The 16585-nt window shown below is 37.8% G+C and overlaps 1 protein-coding gene across 11 annotated transcripts in view; it reads right to left on the reverse strand.

Annotated features, from left to right (window-relative positions):
• The window catches only part of LOC132392693 (E3 ubiquitin-protein ligase HECW2-like), a 305761-nt gene that overhangs the window by 152752 nt on the left and 136424 nt on the right, over positions 1–16585 (reverse strand). For all 11 annotated transcript variants that reach the window (XM_059966929.1, XM_059966924.1, XM_059966920.1 and 8 more), the window contains one exon: positions 3982–4089. In XM_059966929.1, coding sequence (XP_059822912.1) covers positions 3982–4089 — 108 coding nt within the window. The remainder of the gene's footprint in view (positions 1–3981; positions 4090–16585) is intronic.

The following is a 16585-nucleotide window of genomic DNA, read 5'->3' on the forward strand; positions in this document are numbered from 1 at the left end:
TAACTGTAGGACTGCCTTAAGGATGCCAGCTCTGTATTTTTCATTGGGGTTTACTCCCGAAAACTTCCCCATAAGTGAGTATAGCGCAAAGCAACAGAGGTTTGTGATCAGAGCTTTTGTCTCCTAGATGAGCTGCCAACCATGGCTGACGAGTACCATCTGCTCAAAACAACTGGTTTTTAAAAGGTATATGTAACCCACCTTTGCCCCATCTCCTGTCAATAGAAATAGTTTGGCCAAGCTTAGTAGCTAAGCCGCATGTGAAGGCCAGGAGCTGGACTTGGTTGTGAGAAGCTATTTGAAATGAACACCATTGAGAGCCTTATCCACACTACCAGCCCTGGCTATGAGAAACTTTCGGAGCCCCATTCAATCTATGCCTTTCAAAATCTTAGACAGCTCTATCACGTCAATTTCATCCTCCATCACTCGAAAGAGAAAATTTCTATCTTGCACAATGTTTCCTTATAAGGCATGTTCTGTAATCTAAGCATCAGTCTGGTAAATCTCTACTGCACCCTCTCTAAAACTTACAAATCCTTCCCATGAGACAACCAATTTTCTGATCCAACCAGAGTTTTATAGAGCTGCAACATTACCTCTCAGCTCTTGAAATCAACACACTATAGGTCTTGTTAACCAGCCCATCGACCTGCATGGCAACTTTGAGGGATCTATCAACTTGGACCCAAAGATCACTCTGGTCCTCCACACTGCTAAGTATCCTGTCACTTATCCATCTTCTAAAGTGTATCACCTCACACTTTTCCGGATGGAAGTCCATCAACTATTTCACTGCCCTAGTTTGCCTCCCACTGTAACTACGGCAACCTTCCAACACTATCCACAACACCACCAACCTTTGTGTTATTTGCAATCTCAGTCACCTACCCACCTACTTCCTCATCCAAGTCTTTTATAAGAATCACAATGAACAGAGGCTCCAGAACGGATCCCTGCAGAACACTACTTTTAAAACAAACTTCTTCCTCTGACAATTGAACAAGACAGTCATTTTTCGAAGCAAACAAGGTGGTACGGCAACTACACCATCAAAAACCTTGGAGGCAGTCGGCAGGTCTAGCAACAGCAATGAGAAAATAAACAGGAGATGACTTGTTGAGTGAAGGACCTATCATAAATTTGGAAAAGTGGGGGAAGTGTATTTTACATTACTGAGAGTAAAGGATAGAGAGGATAAAGGGAATGTCTGTGAAAGGATGCAGACCAAAGGTGGCTAGCTAATTGCTACTAAAAAATAGAAAAGAGAGAGATCCCAAAGTGAAAGTTGAGTTGCTGTTCCTCAAGGTTACAACGGCAGTCAAACTGTGAGAAAGTGAGAGACAAATGAGGTATTCAGGTAATAGGAAGCTCTGGGAAACCCTTGCATATTGACTGCAGACGTTCTGCAAAGTGATCACACAATATGCTTTTGCTTTCTCCGTTCTAATGTGAGCATTGATGGCTATATATTAAAGTGGAAGAAGTCCACCCGGACTTCTGCTTCACCCGGAATGACCGTTTGGGTCTTAAGATGATTGGTAGTGAAGAGGTAAAACAGAATGGGTCCAGTACTGGTCGTCCAGTAGCGTAGCAAGTTTAAAGACGAGAATATCTGCAAGAGCCAGACATCCAAGAAATCCACACGTAATGCTGGAGGAACTCTGCAGGCCACGCAGCATCTATGAAAAAGAGGAAACAGTCGCCATTTCGGGCCAAGACACTTCATCAGGACTGGAAAAAAGGGATAAGAAATTCGAGTGAGAAGGTGGGCGGAGCAGAGTAAGAAGTACAAGGTGGTAGATGATAAGTGAAACAAGGTGAAGGGGAGGGGTTAAGTAAAGAACTGGGAAGTTAATAGGTGAAAGGGATAAAGGGCTGGAGAAGGGGGAATCTGATAGGAGAGGGTGGATGACCATGGAAGGGTGAGAAACACTAGAGGGAGGGAAATGGGAAAGGGGGGGAACAATTACTGGAATTTGAGAAATTAATATTCAGTACCTCCCTGGTGCTTTATCCCTCCCCCACCTTCACCTATCACCTACCACCTTGTACTTCTCCCTCCCCTCCCCCCACCTTCTTGCTCCAACTTCTCATCCCTTTTTTCCAGTCCTGATAAACATTGACTGTTTACTCTTTTCCATAGAGGCTGCCTGGCCTGCTGAGTTCCTCCAGCATTTTATGTGTGCTGCATGGGAAGTTGCTATGAGAAGAGAAGTATTTGATAAAGATAAAAGGAAGCAGTCTCTTTGGAATACCCAAATGAGAGGAAAGGGGACAGTTGTGAACAGAACATTGAAAGTGGGAGAAAATACAGATACTAGTAGCATGAAAGATGAGTATCAGAGGAATCCTGTTGTTATTTGGGTTGCAAGGAGAGTGTGTACAACAGTAGAAGCGAGAAAAATGGAGGAGACAAAGAGGCCAGTCAACTTTAGCAGAGGCAAAGCTATTGTTTTTTTTAAAAAGGGAGGCACCTCAAAGACACTGATGTGGAAGAGTGCAATACGTAGCAGACACAAAAGTGGCAGATAAACTGGGAGAATGTCACAGAGTCCTTGAGCAAAGTAATTAGGTAGGAAATTTAGTCAAGAGACCTACTGAAGTCAGTAAGCTTACATGAACATTGGCAGCTAACTTAATCCCCAAGATGGAGACAGAGATATCAAGAAAGCAAACAGAAGTCAGATATGGTCCACATTAAAATGAAGGCAGATAGAAATTGACACAAAGGGTAATGAAATTTGAGTTTAGTACAAACAGAGGCGTCCCAGTTGTGTCATCAATGCAATGAAACTAAAAAGAGCTAAGGAAGAGGGTTTGAAAAGAACTTAAACAAGGACTGTTCCATATAACCAATGAGGAGACAGACCCATGCCAATTCCCAAAGCTAAGCCTTTCACTTAGAAAGGGTCAGTGGAGTTGAAGAAGTTATTTAATTTAAGGAGGATTAAAAGAGAATAGTGATGGAAGGAAGTGATTGAGTCTCTGTTCAAGAAAGAAGTGAAAGTTCCCCACACCCTGGGATGAAGGTCCAGGTGGACTGGACATCCATTATGAAGATGAGATGGCAAGCGCCAGGAAATTGGAAACTGAAGGAGATTAGTGATGTGGGACTAGACAAGGAGAGTAGAGTTAAGATAAGAAGAAATACATTCTGCATGGGCAACAGCAGGCTAAAACAATGAATCCATTGTACAACTTCAACACAACATCCCATCTCCTGAACATAATACTTTGATTTATGAAGGCCAATGTGCTAAAAGCTTTCTTTATGACCGTATTCCCAGACCTGTGTTCCCAGGTCCCTTTGTTCTACTGTACTACCATTCCCTATGCAAGACCTGCCCTGGTTGGTCCTACCGAAACACAACACCTCATACTTGTCTGCATTAAATTCATCTGCCATTCTTCCAGCTGGAAGCTCTGATAGTCTTCCTCACTGTCCAGTTAACTGTTCCAGTTAACCACATTATCATACAGATCAGTGATTATGTATGATAAATAACAAGGACCCAGCACTGATCCCTGTGGCACTCCACTAGTCACATGCCTCCAGTCAGAGAGGCAACCATCTATTACCATTCTCTGGCTTCTCCCACAAAGCCAATGTCTAATCCAATTAACTACCTCAGCTTGAATACCAAGAAACTGAAATCTTCACGACCAACCACCGATGCAGGACCTTGTCATTTCCCTTTCTTGAGTCCATGTAGTCATGCCTTCATCAACTTTCCTGGATGTTTTAAAGGATTCATTGCCTTTGCCAGTTCTCAAATGATTTTCCTTTCTGATGCTCCTTAAAAGCCCAATTTTTTTAAATCAACATTTGCAATGTTTTCTTGAGTGACCTAGAATCAAACTTGATTTGATTACATTCTGAGAAAGCCACGGGATATTTAGTGCCATTAAAAATTTTGTACAAAAACAGATTATATGGTTGCCTTTAGAATCACAAAGTACAAAGTAATTTATTCTTACCCTCCATAAAGTATGGACCAGGCTCAATCCGCCACACAATTTGCCCTTTCTGGGTTCCATTTACGCCCCGATTTTTGGAGTCCCATACATTTCCCGGAGAGATTTCATCTTTAAAAGAAAAAAATAGTGTGTATAAAAAATATACCCGGAAATGTACAATACATTTATTTTTATCCAGCTAAACTAAAATAGATTTGTAAAGCAGGAATCCAGATAGCAGGAAAATTTTAATCATAAAAACTGCTTTGACAATTGAACAATTTTTAAGCCTTCAATGAACTTTAAGCTTAATTTAAAGTTAACTTAACACTTTAACTTTACAGTGCACATCTCAATACAGTTCATGTCAAATTATACCCAATGCAATGAATATCCATAATGCAAGATAATACAATTGAAAAAGCAAAATAATTAAATATGCACACCAGTAATTACTTCAAATTCCTTGGCAATGAGGAAGCTAAAAAATGCTTTGCTGATATCTCTGCATAACATTTGAATGTAGATATTCAAGTAGAAGAAATCAAAACAGCAAAATTAGAATCTCATCAACATAAGCAAAAATAAAAATAGCCTACAAAATGATTTCAGATTATGCAGCACAACCATGAAATTGTACTATTATATTGATGATAACATTCTCTCCCAGACCAAAATAGTAGCGTGAACGCGCACATACACACAATCTCTCTCTCTCTCTCTCTCTCTCTCTCTCTCTCTCTCTCTCTCTCTCCATGAGTTCCATCATGGCAGGCCATTACCAGAGACAGGGAATAAAATACTTCAAAGAAGCCTCAGCAAATTGTTACATCCTCACTAACTCGTGGGACTCTCTACCTTGTGACCAATCACAATTGTAGAAGGAACATCTAGAAAGGCACTGAGAACCTTGATTTGTTTCATCAGGAAGACACAAAGCAGCAATAAAAACCTCTTCAGAAACTATCCACCAACCACACTGTCCACTACCTCCTGCAATACCTACAAGTTGCACAATAGCCTGATCATCTGTTTTGAAACCAAGTGTATACAAGTCATCCTTGACCCTGAGGGACTGCCCAGGAAGAAGACCAGAGCAGTATCTACTGCTTTTGATTGGCAATTGTTCCCATGAGCAGCTCCAAGGTGAAAACATAACAATTATACCTGATTATATTATTTTCAACAGATTTGAAGAAAAAAAGCAGCTAAGAATGATGCCTTAATCTCTCTCCTCGCATGTTTTCTTTCTAGGAACTAAAATTTACAATACATCATGTGGGAAATGATAATCAAGTTTTTCATTACCAAGGTAACCTCAGTCACAAGCTTCTCTCCCAATGGAACTCAAACATTGCACAGTTGTTAACCTATAAAATTCAAGTAAGATGTCAACAATTGCTGCCCAGTGAACTCCACAACCAGCAGTTAGAAAGGACCCTAGAGTGTCATATTATCTTAGCAAGAGGAAGCGTGGAATAAAGGAGCTTAGAACTTTTTGATCTCCTCTCAAGCCATAAATGGGTGTCGATTGACACTGGTGCTTGGGCTCTCAATTGGCAGAACAGGCAAGATTGGGAACACTTCAAAAATGTCTACACTGGACATTCTTTATAGGAATTCCCTAGAAAAAAAAGGTGAAAAATTTGAGGTGAAAATCTGACTTTATACTTAATACCTTCTCTGCCCTAACCCCATTGCCTAGCAATGTGTTCCCTTTGAAATCTCATCAAACTTGAACCCTTTTCCACCCACAGTCTCAGCCCCTACCTGTCTACAGCCACCCCAAAGCACCGCCACAGTCCATCATGTACGAACTTCTCTCTATGAGCTATTCCAAGGATTCACTGATGTTTACGAGTAACTCTGTTAATCACAACAGGAACCCTGGATTTAGTAGACGCTGAAAGCCATCCTTAGTTCAACAATGCAAGTACAGGCTTTTACCATGGACAAGAGGATAAGCAGGTTTAATTAGTCAATTTTCTAAAGAAAATAAGAGATGTAGCCATTCTTTTCTTTTACTTTCATATCTTATACATATATAATAAGATACCTACTACAATACCACTTACTTTTCTTTGCTCTCCAAGAAAATACTGTGATATCCTTACCAGACTATGCTATCCTGCATCCATGTTCTTTGGTGTAAAATCTGTCTCAGACATAGTGTTGATTTAAACACTGAATTTACAGAATGTATAAATAGAACCATTAAATATATCTCATTTTAACAATGCAGCTTCAATTTCAAGAAATATCCTTTGGACAAATTCCCACAGATCTATTCCCAGGAAGAAGCAATTCTTTTAAAAAAAAGGAAATGAGTAACCTCAATCTTTTCTACTTGGTAAAATAAAATCCAGCTTTTAAAGGTTAATCCAATTGCATTGCCAGTCTGTAACAAAAGACTTTTTCTCTACCACCCAAAATGATGGTAATTTTAAAAAATGTGAAAGGCAAAAATTGACTATACTGTACAAACATTTGGAAATATTGGTCCAAAACTACCACAGCTCTACGATCAAATGTTTGAAAATATTTATGGCTTGGAGACAGTCTGTTGCTATAATTTTAATGTGATTTAAACCTATCCAGAGAAAATCAACATCAAGGATTTTTGAATTCCAAATTAAAAGTCAGATGCTAAAATGTAACTCTGCTGTCAAAAATGAATGGGTGCCTGTTGCTCAATCCTAAAAATTGCTAATTCATTCAAGAAAATGGTGCTCACCGAGCTTCCAGTTCCTTAGCAGTACTGTGTCCGCATGCTTTTAATTATTCATTGAACAACACAGCAATTCAGCCTTCATAAGTCACAGAGCAAATTCGACAGTGTCTAGGTTTGGTTCAAGTCATCTAAGCAAAAGGAATTAATCAAAATTTGCCCATTTCCTCTCATAACAATCGATCAAATACTACAAACTTCAGAAGATGTATTTTATAGAAGTGAACTTGTAATCTTTCTGCAAAATATGGTCACCATTGTCAAAACTTCTCAAAATAATCTACAGTTCACCGTATGTTCTGACACTTACAATGAAGTGACAATACTAGGAGAAAATTATCAAAAAAAAAATCTCTGCACTTACCAGCTTTTGAAGAGGCAAAGGTCAATCTTACGAAGTGAAACCAATGTTAACAGGTAAAGGGAAAGGAGCACAATGACTAGAATGGTGCACTGTACTGGCATCCAGAAATGCAGTCTTTTAATGGGTCAGATCTCACTGATCCATGAGAGCTCCAAAGGGCAGTGAGTCAGCTCCAAGTGGATCATATTCTATCTGAAATCATGTCCAAAAGGTTCCACAGCAAGCTGGAGGTCAGACGTTAGCAAATCTGACCTCCCCCCTCACCAGTGAGTCTAGCGACAGAGTATCAAATCATTGGAGAGGCTGATTACACTCTACGTGAATCCCTGTGGACTGAGTAGCATAATGAGGGCAAAAGAAAATCTGCAAACGCTGGAAACCTGGAACAAAGCACAAAGAATGCTGGAGGAACCCAGAAGGTCAAGGAGCATCTATGGAGGGAAATGGGCAGTAAATGTTTTGGGTTGAAACCCTTCATCGGGACTGGAAAGAGCAGAGATAAGCAGTATAAAAGGGACTGGAGCAAAAGTTGGTGGGTGATAGATGAATTCTGTTGAGCAAAGGAAGATAGCTAGGCAACGGAGAGCGGGAGTAATATCGGAAGCTGAGAAGCAATAAGTGGAAGTGACAAAGGGCTGAAGAAGATAGAATCTGACAGGAAAGGACAATGCACCATGGAATTGATAAGGAGGTGAGAAGAGGAACCGTTAGAAGGTGATGGGTAGATTGGGAGGATGGGGAGAGAAAAGAGAAGAGTTAAAAGGACTAGTGGGATAAGGGAAAACAAGGATGGAGGGTGGAAAACAGAGGAGAGTGGTTACCAAAGTTAGAGAAATCAATGGCTATCCTCTGAGATAGAAATTTAATTGCAACATATTTCAATAATGCCCGCAAATAGGATCATATGATCAACAATCCACTCTTTAAACAACTTTACTGTTCAAATTCACTGTGCTCTTTTTAAAGCACTCCTCTTTGATCAATCTTCTGTTCATGCAACCAAATACAAATCCTTAAATGATCCACCGCTAATCTGATAATATCATTGTGAAGCATCTTTGGTAGATTTTGGAACATTAGAAGTGCCATATAAATGGTAGAGGTTTGCAACTCAAAAACAATTCAGACACTCATTTGAAAAACAAAATTAACATGAGCAATCTGGCTCCTGTTCAGTAGCTACCTCAGAAACAATGTATATAAATAACTGAAGAATCATTTTTAAACTATAGTACACTGTGATAACATTGAATGTTTGTCAACTCAATGTCTCAGATTCACAGCCAGAAGAATGTAAAATGGAACTATTATTTTGCAAGAGCACCAGGCTATTCATACTACAGCACTCTTACACCCAGTTCACGTCACCTCCCTCAGGGATGACAAACAAGGACAGAAATCCTATTAAACCTAGTATTTGAACACTGTGTCAAGTAAATTTGCCCCTAAAAGAAAACCACCAATGAAAGGAAATTGATGTACACACATCCAGTTTGCAAGAATCATTGGGACCTCATGCTATGCTGAGAAAAATGCAGATCAATCAAAAGAATCAGACAGAAACCTCATGTCACACAACACACATTTGGAAAATACTTCCTCATATTCATCAAGTGAACTATTATTGAATTTAAGTGAATTATCAACAAGAGGAGACAGGATTGGTCACAAAATGTTTAACAATAATAAACACCAAGACATGGCATTATTTGCTTGTAACTTGCAGAGCATGAGTGACACAGATACACAAAAACACATTTCTCCTTCATGGAGTTGAGGTAGTAACTACAATAATCAGGACTAGAAGCAATTAAGTTACTTTATTCAGTTTGAATGGTATTTTCAAGTTATTTCTAACTTGAGGAATTCCCACCACCCTTTTTCACCTGATGCAGCTGAGCTTTCAAGCTACAAAAGTGTTTTCTCTACTGCATTTGGCTAGGAGAGAATCATACTACAAAAGACTGTTTACTCTATATATTATCAAGAGTTTAACACACATTGCAATAACACAGATTTTACTTGACTTCCCATTTCAGTTAATCCACTTGTGACACCAAATGAATCAACTCAAGACTGACATTAAAATAGTCAAGAGGTGTTGCAGATATCACAAACTACAGAGCATACCAATTTGTTTCCTTATAGGCAGCAGATTAATTCCTTGCAGTTTACAAAATTGCAATAGATTTTTAATGATTCTATTGCTTCTTTTTATTTACTGTGAATGCCCAAAAGGAAATGAATCTCAGGGTTGTATATCGTGACATGTATGCACTTTGAGAATAAATTTACTTTGAACTCTAAAATGCTCACCTCCATTGAGAGAAGTGGCTATCATTAATGAAAAGAAAATGGTAATGCACTGTGGACCCAAACAATTGAGAACCTTCAAGAAATACGAGAAAAGCAAGAGAAGCAGTCAGGACCTGACACATGCATCAATGGTGCAACTTTCATTTTAAAAATTGTGAGACTGGTGATGGTTTTCACTGCTTTCCTTTCCATTTCAATCCAACTGCCAGCTAGGCGGGCAGAAACTAAAACACATATGGCTGGTTGCACATTCAGTCAAAAGTAGGTTACAATTTAATACAAATTTCTACGCTGTTTTCACCACTTGAATCCACCCAAAAAGTTGCAATATTGCCAGACACATTTGAAAATCCAGTTAAGTAAATAAAGCATTTTCACAGAAAATGTGAAAATAAATTCAGCAGATCGTGCTGCATTGGTGAAAAGAGAAAAAGAGTTATCTTTCAGCTTAAGGACTCTTCGTCAGAACAGAGGAAGTGGGTTTAAAATGCAGAGAGGGTGGGGGAATGAGTTTGATGGGATGAGGTTAGGGTGGCTGATGTAATTCTAGTCTTTTCAGATTTCACATATCTGCAGTTTTTTTTAATTAACTCAGCATTTTTACCCATTTTATTGAGCAGGTAGAAAGGTAACAAAATACTCCCCAGGCAATACCCAATTCCCAAGGGATACAGACTTTAGGTGACAGAAGGACATTTGTTTCCAAGCTTTTGCACTAAACAGGCACAACATGCTACTAAAATAATTAGGAAACAACCACATTGTGCATATTATCTCTGTGGGAATACTGCCATAAATCTGGAGATCAGACCTAATACTCAAGTTCACATCCCTTCCCGATCTGAGATTCTGTTTATTTCCACACATGATCACACTAAAACGAGCTATGGATTGACCTTTACAAGAAGTCATCACATTATGTACAGTCATTCTTCCTGTACCTATTGTTAAATAAGAACCCAGACTTTCTCTCATTGCAGAGACATATCTCGCTCCAGATATATTTTCACATTGGTGCAAAATCCATCTGGAACTCTTCAGTTCCTGCAAAACGGTGGATAAGCAGTTTTGTGCACTTCAATTTTCAGCAACAGAACAAATACTACACTTTTGCTATGGGTACCCTAATCAGAGAGAATCACCAAAACATAAAACATAGAAAACAGGTCCATACGCCCCACTTAACCATGCCAACCAATGTGCCAATCTTTGCTAATTCTAGTTTTCCAAAGTTGCCATGTATCCCTCTACTCTCTTCCAAGAATCTAGCCAAGAGCCTTCTGTAAGCTCTTTCCTCCAAGTGAAAAACTTGCCCTGAGATCTCTCTTAAATCTCTTCCTTTTCACCTTGAACTAGTTCTAGACTCCTCTACCCTGGGGAAAAGACTCTATGCTCCTCAACATTGCAAATCCCTGTGCAGTCACCCCTCAGCTTCTTACATTCTAGTGTGAATAAACCCAGCCTACCACCTTATAACAACAACTCTCCATTCCAGGCAACATCATAATATATCTCTTCTGCAATCACTCTGTGGCCACTACGTCTTTCCTGTGAAGCAGTAAACAGAGCTGTACACAATACTCTTAAGTGCCATCTAACCAACATTTCATACAATTGCAACATGGTGTTCCAACCCTAAATGCCTTGGCCCATGAAGGCAATCATGTCAAATATATTTTTATATACCCTGTCTACCTATGTCCCACTTTCAGAGTTATGGACTTGCTCCTGAAAGACTTTATGCCCATCAATATTCCTAAGATCCCTGCCATTTACTTTGTATGTCTGAACTTAATTTGATTTCCCAAAGTGCATTAACTCACACTAACTTCTATCTGAATTCTATCTAAAACCACTCCACCATCTGACCTATCCAGCTTTAAACAATCTCCTTTGTTATCTATGACTCAACCAATTTTTGTGTAATCTGTAAACTTAGCAAACTCATTCACATCCTAGTCAGTTATACACATTAGAAACAACAAAGTTCCCAGCACTGATCCCCGACTTCCATTAAAAATATTAATGGAAAGAAAAGATATTAATCCAAAACTATGCTCTGCCTCCTATCACCCAGTTCATCATCATTCCTTGGATGCCTTGCGCCTTAACCTTATTTGTTTAGAGATACAGCACAGTCGCAAGCCCTCCCAGCCCAACGAGCCTGTGCCACCCATTTACATCCATGTGACTAATTAACCTACTAACGCATATGTCTTTAGAATGTGGGCGGAAACCAGAGCACTCAGAAGAAACCCATGCAGTCCCAGAGAGAATGTACAAACATTCAGAGAGCAGCAGAAATGAACTTGGACTGCTGCCATTATAATAGTGTGCTACTACACCATGCTATAATCACTCTGCTAACGTGGTGCCCTATATGGAACCACTGACCATGCGAGATCTTGAAAGAAGCCTTAAAGTCCACAAAGCCAAAATTGACCACCCTGCCTTCGTCAGTCTTGATTACCTCCTCAAAAATTCCATTACATTAATGAGAAATTACCTCCCCTGCATAAAACTGTGCTGCTTCCTGCTAATAAGGAAATATAGAGATATATGATCATCGTTTATAGTGACGTAAACCCCATATCACATTCTCTTTCTGAACCATCTTTATAAATCATACTAGATTTTTGACTTTCAGTTCAAGAAGAAAGATGAAGCCAATTACATTGATTATTAAAGTACACCACACAAGCAGTGTACCACATTACCTTCCCTGCAAGAATTGACCGTTTGGGTTTCATGTGTACTCGTCACCCTCTAATAAGCTGCCCAGTGACCAGTATCAGTTTGGAAGACTCAAACACCAAGTGATGATTAGGATATATTTTGCACAAAGCAATCCTTTCCTTGCTTCATTCCAAATGGGAATACTGTATTCTCAGAATTCCTGTAAATGACGTGGTGTTTCCACCTACCTGGAGATTTTAGTGGGAGGGGATGGAGGTTGACAAAGATGCTGTGCTGAAAGAGATTAATAATCAGAGGAAGCAGATTTAAGGTAATTAAAACCAAAGAGAAGATGAGAGGAATATGTTTTACACAGTATGTTCTTATAATCTGTAAGGCACTAGTTGAAATGATTATCAAAACAAATTCAACGGCAACTTCCAAAAGCAAATTGGTTATCTCTTTGGTAGGAAACATTTTCAGCCTTGTGCAGAAAAAAGATTTAAACTAATTTAATAGCTCTTTCAATGAACCAGAACAGAAATTACCACATTTTGAGCAAGTACACTCCATTAATCCGCATTTCCTCATACTCATGTAGAGCACTGAGCCCCAAGATATCCTTGTTAGACTGTGGTCAGCTAATTCATCATGCACTAAGGAACCAACCTTGAACCTACCTGAAATATCCATCATTGGAATAAGTTTAGCCATGAGGAGATCCCAGACAAAAAACGGGGGATACAAACTGTACCTCGGAACCTTACCATTACTAACCCTGGTTCATTTAACATCTAGAAAGGTACTGATTCAGTAGACCCTGGATTTCACACTAAATCCAACAGTTAAATGTGTTTCCCAAATAGCTGCAGCAAATATAATTTACAAATTTCCATTCATAAATCCATCAAAAGTGTTCTAACATATTCTCAAAACAGACTCCTTTGCTTAGGAGATGAATGAAGTGAACACATACCCAATGCCAATCAAGGAAATTCCTGAAATACTGAGAAACTGAATGTTTATTTATTCCCTACATACACAATTTTTCTGCAAACATACACTTTCCTGAAAACACCCTGGTATGAAAGATCCATGCTGAAGTAAATCAGAGACAAGGCTTTGAACTAAACTTTATGAACAGTGTTTCCTATTCTCTCTAAGCCACCTGCTGAGCTTTAAGAAGGAATTCATGTTCGTGACTCATGCTAGAAATTTAAGAGGTTGTCAATATGCCAAACCTCTAATCGAAAAGTCAGTCGTTCTATCTTTAGACTTCAAACAAATAGCAGTTTCATTTAGTGAAATTAAAATCCTTTAAAATCATGATAATATCTGCCATGCCCAGACTCATCTATTTCAATTCACACAGAGGCTTCTTCTAAAGCAATTATAGCAACTGGGCTGTTCACTAAATATGATTCAAGCACAGGATTTCTGCTGTCTGTAAGTTTTTAATAGGATTGTTATCTGTGCCAGAGCTCTGAAATTTTCTATTTAAAAAAAAATAATCAGAGAAGGAAGAGCACTACATTAAATGCTGGAAACAAATACTGATAGAATTTAATTCATAACTATGATATTCATAAATATAAATATTCTGTAAGCTAATTTGGACAGTATTAAAATATTATACTTCAAAAACAATTACCTTCATTTCAAAGCAATGTATCATCCCACTCCATTACTAATGTGCATTTTTTACATCATACTAGTTTATAAACATTTATAATTTTATTTCAGGAAGGTCTATTCCAAACCTTCACAGAGAATATTAACTTATCATAACTCGTCATTTGCTGCCTACAGCTTCTGTAGATAATTAGCATAAAGCCATGTGCCACAAAGAACTAATAAATATGGATAGGAGATGATTATCACCAAGTAACGCTCGTACCAGTAGTGTTTATCCACCTCAATAGAATCCAGCAATATTTCATTTTTCTTCCGTTTCCAACACACAAATATTATATCTAACGTGAAAATTGAGGAAAATTCTTACCCTTGTCAACAAACATTATTTCCCACCAAGGATGCCCTGCATTTCCTCTTTCAGCCCACTTACAAATGTCTGGAAGGATACATGCAGATAAAGCAAGGAACTAGGAGGTAAACAAATCAAACAAAAATTGAGCTATTTTAATCAAAACCAATCTGCTTTACTGGTTCTTCAGAGAAAGACATGTAAACCACATTTCAACACCAGAGACTTTGAAAGTTCTCACAAAGCTTCACAGGATATAACAGCTCCATTCTATTCAGCTTCCTTCCTTTAGATTTCCACATATCGCCCATGTCTAGTAACAACCCAAACCCATAGAAGGTTTATCCATCATTATTTCCACTGCTCCGTAGAATTCCATTCACAGGAAAGATGAGCAAGGTGTATGGAATGGGAAGAAACAATGGCTATGTTAAGATCCTTTTTGATCTATAATTCTAGCTTACATTTGGAATAATAAAAATCCTAGATTGAGTAAGCCTTTACTACAGAAATTAAAAAAGTATGGTAGTATGGCTTTGCCAAATTTTAGCATGTATTACTGGGCAAATAATATTCGATATATTTCTTCTTGGATTCATTTCTCAGACATACATGACTGTCCTTTATGGGTGGATTTGGAGAAAAACTCGGTGAAGGGGTTTTCTTTGGCCTCTTTACTGGGAGCTCCTCTTCCTTTTTTGTTTTCTAAGATTGGTAGTCGAGACCTTAATCCCATTATTAAACATACATCAAGAATTTGTTTTCAGTTTCGTAGATTCTTTGACTAATAATTTTGTTCTTTCTAGTAAAATCCATCTTAATTTTTTTTAAGACCTTCAATTTCCGATCAGACCTTTTCAATTTGAAAAACCAAAGGAATAGTAACTTTTTTAGATTTGCTTATGGGGAATTGTTTAATGTCTTTCACTCAGTTAGTGGCCAAATACGACCTATCTAATGCACACTTTTTTAGGTATTTATAAATTAGGAATTTTCTACTAGTTTACTTCCAAATTTTCCCTCAGCTTATTCACCCAATATAATAGATACTCTTTTTCAGGTTAAACCATTTCAAAAAGGACTGATAGCTATCATTTATAAATGGTTATTGAATTTACATATGTTGTCTAATGATAAAATTAAAGCTGCGTGGGAATTGCAATTTCGAGAGTCACTTCCAGATAATCAATTGGATAAAATTTTTCATTTGGTAAATACTTCATCTATTTGTGCCCATAATTCCTTGATACAGTTCAAAGTAGTGCATCGGGCGCATATATCGAAGGATAAATTAGCCCGTATCTTTTCCAATATTAATCCTATTTGCGACAGATGTAATATTGAGGTGGCTACTTTATGTTTTGGTCTTGTATCAAGATAGATAATTTTTGGAAAGAAGTCTTTAAAACTTTATCAAATGTCTTGAATTTGAATCTACAACTGAATTTACTTACAACAATTTTTGGGATCATTCCATCGGAAGCAGGATATATTCCTGTTTCTGCTCAATGGTTAATAGCTTTTACAACTTTACTGGCTAGGAGAGCCATTTTACTTAAATGGAAGGATTCTAATCCACCTACTGCTCTTTACTGGCTCACTTCCATTATGTCCTGTTTAAGTTTAGAGGAAATAAGAAGTTGGACATTTGATACATCCTTTAAATTTGAGGAGACTTGGCGACCTTTTATACAATATTTTCATATGCTTTGATTTACAGTTACCTTCTTGAAATGTTGGATTTGATCAGAAAGTTTTTCTTTTTTCTTGCTTTCACTCTCAATTTGGGATGCCCAGTTCTCTTTTTTCTCTTTTTTTTGTTGGTTTTTTTTTGTTTAGTGGGTTTTTTATGTATATTAAAATTATAAAAGTTTCTTCACCTTTTTTCTTCTTTTCATGGAATGATAAGAGGAGAATCGATTATCTTATTCTTTATTACATACTATTAGGTTAATACTATGTATGATCTTGATGTGTTTATTTTACCTTTTATATGAATTGTTATTGATATAGATATTTGAGATAATTCTCTTCTTATTTATATATATATGTACTCTTTAAATTAATAAAAAGATTGATAATGAAAGAAAGAAATTTCAATGTTCAAAGTAAATTTATTATCAAAGTACATATATGTTACCATATACAACCCTGAGATTCATTTTTGTGTGGGCATACTCAATAAATCTATAATAGCATAATAATCAAAGAATGAATGAAAGACCAGACCAACTTGGGAATTCAATTAACATGCAAAAGACAACAAACAGTGCAAAGACTAAAAGAAATAAACAAATAAATAAGCAATAAATATTGAGAAAATGAGATGAAGAGTCTTTGAAAGTGAGTCTAATAGGTTGTGGGAACATTTTAATGATGGCACAAGTGAAGATGAGTGAAGTTATCTTTTTGGTTCAAGAGCCTGATGGTTAAGGGGTAGTGACTGTTCCTGAACCTGGTGGTGTGAGTCCTGAGGCTCCTGTACCTTCTTCCTGATAGAAGCAGCAATTTGCTCTCCCAACTCCTGTCCCACCATTTTATTCTCAAGCAAATGGTG

This window comes from Hypanus sabinus, chromosome 4, assembly GCF_030144855.1.
Source record: "Hypanus sabinus isolate sHypSab1 chromosome 4, sHypSab1.hap1, whole genome shotgun sequence".
NCBI classification, from domain to species: Eukaryota; Metazoa; Chordata; class Chondrichthyes; order Myliobatiformes; family Dasyatidae; genus Hypanus; species Hypanus sabinus.